Below are 7,322 nucleotides of genomic sequence, written 5' to 3' on the forward strand. Positions count from 1 at the left end.
CCTAACAGTTAAGTATTTTGGGGTATGTAGCCTAGGCCTTTGGCTGTAGGGAATAACATCACTGGCAGCCATCTAACGCCCCAGGGGCAACTTCCATAGCAATATGGTAAAGTTGGTACTTAGTGCTCGCCATGGTTCTGGCATGCACTCCCCTCAGCATGGTGGTGTGGGTATACCGTTCCCCATAGCGACCCCTAGAGGACGCAGTTTGAAGTTCCCATGAAAGGGAACTTCTCAGGTTACTTATGTAACAATGGTTCCCTGAATAGGGAACGAGACACTGCGCCCTCTAGGTTTCTTGCCATGCTGCGGACGCAAGTTTCAGACGAAGAAGTGAATGATGTGTGTCGCACCGGTAGTGACGTCATGGCTGTCGCCGGCCAACGAGTTGGTGTTTTTTCAATGTATGCTTCAGACACGGGTCACGACGAGGTGTTCCCCATTGCGACCCCTAGAGGACGCAGTGTCTCGTTCCCTACTCAGGGAACCATGGTTACATAAGTAACCTGAGACGATAGTTATCTGCAGATCTGTATAGTTTAGATCATTTTGATTTGTTTAATATTTTGGTCACTACATAAATCTCGTTATTTTAGTTATGTTATTTATAGATTTGATGACATTAATATTATCCCAATTTTCAATTAAATTCCATTCAAGTTTATTTGTATAGTGCTTTTTGCTGAAAAAAGCAACTTCACAGCAAATTAAGTTTCTACAATATTTAGTGGTAGCTTATACTTATAAAGAATGATAACTGTCCACACTTTTACAAAGCAAAATACTTGTATATACTGTAAAATACTTGAGCAAACTACTCACACATTGTTTGAAAACACACACAAAGAGAAGAACACAAGTATTTTATATTCAGTAACTCTCACTAAATGTTTATGGCCATTTTAAAACAGCAGAAATAACCCGATAGAAACACAAAAGTATCTCATTCACAAACACTTACACACTGTATGTATAACTAAACTGATTTAGGTTAGTTACTTCATTCATGTCATGAATATGAAAGCATTTAACAGGTATTTTGGCTAAAACCAGAAATAACATTGTTTAGGTGAACGATTCAATCTTGTTGTCATGCCATTATGCACCAGCACTGATGTACTGTAACAGGTGAGCTACACAAACCAGTTTATCAGCTCTGTCTGAATGATAGTCTTTGTCTTTGTCTTTCCACACAGGTTCGCTCTGCCAGTTAGATGGTAAGTTGTCATAAATATAATAAAACTCACAGAATGTGAATCTTATGTGTCTGAGAGGCACTTTTCCAAGAAGGAAATCTCATATCTTGCTTTCTCTCATCAGTATGTGGCCGAGCCCCTCTCAGTAACAAGATTGCTGGAGGGGGGGGTGCGAAAGCAGGTGATTGGCCGTGGCAGGTCAGCATTCATGTCGTCGGCTTTGGCCATAACTGTGGCGGGAGTCTCATCACTAAAGACTGGGTTTTATCTGCAGCACACTGCTTCCAGAGGTATGAAGTTTAATGCTTAAATAAAGCTTAAGATAAATTTGCAGATTGATAATAGTGGGATTAAAGCACACTTTCTATATTTACAGTGTCGGTGTGCCTGAAACTCTGATGTACTTTGGTCGTCTGAGTCAATCCGGCTCAAACCCTTTTGAGACAAACAGGACAGCGAGACAAATCATCAACCATCCTAACTATTATAATCTTTCTAAAGACAACGACATAGCACTGATTGAGCTCTCCTCTTCTGTGACTTTCTCTGATTACATAAGGCCGGTCTGTCTGGCAGCAGCTGGGAGTGTATTTGGTGGAGGTACGGAGAGCTGGGTCACTGGATGGGGCAGACTACAACTTAAAGGTAAATGAACATTTGCTTGCCAGTTAACTGAATGCAAACATTACTGTAAACCTCAACAGTTTACCTAGAAATGTTTTTTAAAAGCCATATAATTTGTCCTCTGATCTGTGTCACAGGCGAGGTTCCTGACATACTGCAGGAGGTGATGATACCAATTGTGAACAACAGTGCCTGTGCTAATGCTTATGGAGCGAGAATTACAAGCAATATGATTTGTGCTGGATTGTTAAATCAGGGAGGAAAAGATTCATGTGAGGTAAGACATCAGTCATTCATTTGAACCCTTTTTAATCCAAAGTTCACCAGTTTTGTCACCTGCAAACTTTACACCGCCAGTCTAATTTCTTAATTAAGCAAGAACGGCTCCCTGTGGATTCAGTCCGGCGTTGTGAGTTTCGGTGAAGGATGCGCTGACCCCAGATATCCTGGTGTGTACTCCAGAGTCTCTCAGTATCAGGACTGGATCGAGAATAACACTGGCAGCAACCTGCCTGGATTTGTTGCATTCAGTCAAACATCCAACTCCAACTTCACAAGCGTACCCAACCTCCTCTTATTTCCCCTTTCTCTCACATTCTCCCTCCTTTCTTTCTCCCTTTTCCTCACTTCCTAAAGAGTGATTGAACAGTAAGCCTCAGGGTTGATTGATGAAGAGGACAGTTCTGCTGTACATGCTCTCATAAATATGAGAAAAGAGCCATTGTATTGTTATATTTGTCATTTATTCTATTTTTGATGTACTATTCTTGAAAAGCTCTTTTTGAGATTATGAGCATAATGAAGTTCAGCATGCTTCTGTCCTTTTTTATGGTTAGATGTCTGATTACCAACATGCAGAACCGATATAGGTTCTGAAGCTCTGCATTTGTTGTTGAAAATGCAAGTTATTACTATGTTGTAATCACACTGCCTAAACAGAATAAACACAAAAGAAGGAACTGACTTGGGGTATTTTCTCTCGCCGTCTCTTTCTCTCTCTTTCATACTGTCCTAATATTTTTGTGTAAAGCCTGATACAGTTTTTTCAAGATTCACTGATGAATACAAAGTAAAAACAAGTAAAAAAAAAGGCTTAAAATGTCATAAATCTTTTGTTATATTATACATTTCTTTACTGTCACTTTTGATCAATCTAATGCATCCTCGCTGAATAAACATATTAATGTCCTAAAAAAAGGTGTGTCCACAAATATATGAAGCAACATAACTACTTTGATCACAGCAATAAATTACGTCTTACAATATATTCACGTAAAAAATAGCTATTTTATATAACAATAATATTTTAAAATATTACTAAATATTACTTTATTGGTTTTATTTGTTTCAAATAAATGCAGCCTTGCTGAGCAGAAGAGACATCTTTCAGAAACATTAACTGCTCACAATAAATTTATACATTTCAAATTTGAAAGAGAGGTGTACGCATGTTTTTGTGCGTACGTTCATTCTCTGAATCACCTGTGCACACAGTTGATAAATGATCATAAGATCAAATGTAAGATGGTGTCAGCCCCATATTTGTAGTGTTAGTATTGTGTAATTTTCTCGAGAAGCAGAGTTCCAGATGTCAAAATCAGACTTTATTCAACAAAGTAACAAAGCCGAGATAACGGTAACTGCATCTGAAGTCTCTGTCTGTCAGCTCATCCGTTTTATACCTTTTTCTCTCACCAAAGTTGGAAGTTCCTGTTTTTATTATTGGCTTTGCCTATCTGGTTTGCCACAATGACTAAATCTTGAGCACTGACTGTCCAAGTCAAGGACATTATGGTGACTACAATGCACGTGTGCTGATGTCACATCTTAAATGACCTCATGTGCTCAGATATGCTTATCAGTGGAATTTGTCAGATCAGCCACTTTTACTCCCAAGGCCATTTTTATTAATGGTGGAATTTGGCCAGATCAGCCACCTTCATTCTACTGCCAATAAGGTGGTCACATGAGACATTCATCAAATCTGTTTACTTGTTCCTGTTAACTTCTGGGAATAACCCAGTGTTCATTGGGTTATTTAAGTTCACTTGGTACAGTCCAATGGAAACCACCAGTATTGCCCAATGGATAGACCCTCAGACTTACATTCTACATTAGGACATCCAGTATTGGAATAACTCAAGCATATTAATCAGTATATTGATTACTTTCATGACCATTCATCATATTTTAAGCAAGATAATACCATATTGAGTAAACAGCATAATATATAATAGAATTACACAATATTAGTAACTGGGTTAGTCAAAAGTCTGTGATTTTAACGGGGGCCTCCAACATGAATTTAGCCTAGGGCAGTGCTTCTCAAACTGGGGTACGTGAGGTGACGGAGGGGGTACGCGAACACAATTCTAAATTTTGGCATTCATTTAATTCTACCCCAACTTAAAGTAACATTAAAACCAAACATGTATTTCTGACAAGCAAAATGCCGCTTCTAATGTAAAAACAGGAAAATGGTGCTGTAAACGGTCAAATACATGATATCCGATCAGATTACCTCATCTTTTGCAGTCGAAACTGAGTGCATCCACACAACGTGCATTTGTGAGGATGCCCGCTGAATGTGCTGCTTTAGCAAATTTTGCTGCTGTTCAATAAGTAGATCTTAACTTAATAGCATGAAGAGCAAATATTGACACGTGTTAGTGTTTTCATGTTTAAAATACGAGCAAGAATGCAAAAAAAGGTAATATCAAGTGAACATAAATGTAACCTTTTAAACAGAATATTGTCATGTTTGTGTTTTATTTTGCAACGAAATAATAGTTCCAACGAAATCCGTATCATCTGGTGTGCGTCTCCAAGCAACATACAGCAGTGTTTCGTTAGAGAACGAATCTGCGGCTTTGAACGATTTGGAGAGTCAATGATTAATAGACACGCACTGTACATTGAGATCGATTTAAACTCGCTTCGATACAGACATACTCTGTGCGTGTTAGTGTTTTCATGTTTAAAATACGAGCAAGAATGCAAAAAAAGGTAATATCAAGTGAACATAAATGTAACCTTTTAAACAGAATATTGTCATGTTTGTGTTTTATTTTGCAACGAAATAATAGTTCCAACGAAATCCGTATCATCTGGTGTGCGTCTCCAAGCAACATACAGCAGTGTTTCGTTAGAGAACGAATCTGCGGCTTTGAACGATTTGGAGAGTCAATGATTAATAACCCATTCATAACTACAGCATTTTGCTTTGTTACTGAATGAATGAATGAATGAATGAATAAATGAACGACACGACGCCTGACTCATTAAGACAGCGACTTGCCGCCACCTATTGGTGGCTTTATTTTTAAATCTACAAGCATCACTTCGATATGCCATCATTTATTGCTTTATTTATTATGTTAATATTACACTTAATAGAATGTTAAGAATATGACATAAAACATGACATACAATTAATAAGGATAGACAATATTTTCCTCTATAAAGGTAAGAAATGCACCTGTAAATCAATTTAAGGGGGAAAATAATGTTCTTTAATAGAAAAGCTGGGGGCACGCAGAAGAATGTTAAATGCCCAGGGGGGTACGCCGCTGTAAAAAGTTTGAGAACCACTGGCCTAGTGCATCAAAATAGCTAGAAAAGGCCCTGGTAAGGATGACAGAAAAGTAAGGATGACATTACAGACGGCAGAATAAGACGACATAAAGGACGACATAATTAGATGACAGAGAAAAAGCCGGCAGGACGGCAGATTAAGACGACGTCAACAGACAACATACACATCAACATATACTGATTTACCTGAACAAGTACACAATTACTGTAGACAAAGACAAATGTATAGTACAAAGCATTTTTAGCACAATTGGAACTCCATATTTATATGCAATTTTTTTTTACTACATATTTCACTAATAATTCACTCTTTTTTCTCTTCTAATCCTCACTCACGAAAATTGTTGATGCTGATCAAATACCATGCGAGTCTATCATTTTAAGTTCTTTTCATTTATTTGTGCAGATCGGATTTTTTTAAAGGAAAACACAGCGCACCTTGTACACACACTAAGTAATTTTGCCCGTATTATTTTCCCTATTATTTTCTCGACGCTTCACACTCCAGTCCAGCGGGTGGCACTAAGACACACACGTTTGTTCGCCAAACACCATTAAACCTCACACTTGGAAAAAAAACATATAGAAGAAGTGGAGAAAAAGTGTAGGAAAATGTAAATTAGTGATGGGAAGTTTGGATCATTTTACCGACTCGGACCTTTGAGTCTCGTTCAGCAAAATGAACAAATCTTTTTTCGAGTCATTTCGTTCATTTTAGCAAAATACAATTAAAATGTTACGTGTTACTTCCCTAACACGTCTACTACTCACGCAAACATTGATCACACTACAAACAATACAAAACTGCAAAAAGAAACAGAAAAGATTAATTAATTGTTTACCTGGGTCTTCAGTCTATGATTAGCTCACCGCCTCTTATCTGACAAGTCTTCGGGTTTGAGTCATTCGTTCATCACGTGACAGCCCCATAAACTTAACCAATGCAGTCTGAGCCGGAAAGAGAATTGATTAGTTCATCTCTCGAGTCTTCGGGTTTTTCGCATCATTCGTTCATCACGTGACAGACCCATACGCTTTAACCAATGAGCCGGAAAGAGAATTGATTAGGGCCCGGTTCCCCGATAACGCTCACTCTTAGCGCGCTAAGAAGACTCGAAAGATATATCTTACCAAAGTCGTTTATGTTCCTAAGTGTGTTCCCCGAAGTGTCCCTTAGGAAGCTTCTTAACACGCTGCCTCTTACGTTCGACGTTACAGAGGCGCTGTCCCAAGTGAAGGTGCTGAATTAGTTGGCATCGATTGCTCAGGTTTTCCACTTCACGCGAAGGTAGATTACGGCGTTAAGAAAGACAACACGTTCTATGCAAATGAAACATTCCTCAAATTATTCCAGTAACATTTATCTTAACATAGTTTAAGTTATCCGTAAAATATAGACTATTAATTAAATTATCAGTAATATGTTCACACGATATATTGTGACGGGTAGACGAACCGGGTATCCCTCGCTAATCATCCACCCTCCTTATCCCGTTGTGCCACTTGTGCCGCTTCTTGACACGGGTTTAACGACTTCTAAAAATTATGTAATACACTTTTATATTAATGGTAATGTACTTTACAATCAGAATTGATTGGCAAGCAGCTGCAGTTACTTCTGTTTAATGTGGTATTGATTGCCATTGGTTAATGTTTTCAATAAAAAGCAAAAAAGGGCACTCGTCAGAGGAACTTGAAGTTTTGCTGGACGAGGTGAGCTTGCACAAGGTGACACTGTTTTCCAGCTTTCCAGCTTTCGTGTGCAACAGCAACAAAAAGGAGCTATGGAGCGACATAGCAAGGAAGATGGCTGCCTCCGGATCAGGCACACCAAGGTCCTGGCAGGACGTCAGGAAAAAATGGCATGATTTTTCAAGCCAGGTTAAGGTGAGAGGTTCTGCTGTCCGT

The 7,322-nt window shown here is 38.6% G+C and overlaps 1 protein-coding gene across 1 annotated transcript in view; it reads left to right on the forward strand.

Annotated features, from left to right (window-relative positions):
• The window catches only part of LOC107561193 (coagulation factor XI-like), a 7,295-nt gene extending 5,052 nt beyond the window's left edge, over positions 1-2,243 (forward strand). The window contains exons 2-6 of the mRNA XM_016245570.1: positions 1,197-1,217; positions 1,321-1,486; positions 1,573-1,841; positions 1,958-2,097; positions 2,196-2,243. Coding sequence (XP_016101056.1) covers positions 1,197-1,217; positions 1,321-1,486; positions 1,573-1,841; positions 1,958-2,097; positions 2,196-2,243 — 644 coding nt within the window. The remainder of the gene's footprint in view (positions 1-1,196; positions 1,218-1,320; positions 1,487-1,572; positions 1,842-1,957; positions 2,098-2,195) is intronic.
• Positions 2,244-7,322: the final 5,079 nt, after the last annotated feature.

This window comes from Sinocyclocheilus grahami, unplaced genomic scaffold, assembly GCF_001515645.1.
Source record: "Sinocyclocheilus grahami isolate Dianchi unplaced genomic scaffold, SAMN03320097.WGS_v1.1 scaffold760.1, whole genome shotgun sequence".
Lineage (NCBI taxonomy): Eukaryota > Metazoa > Chordata > Actinopteri > Cypriniformes > Cyprinidae > Sinocyclocheilus > Sinocyclocheilus grahami.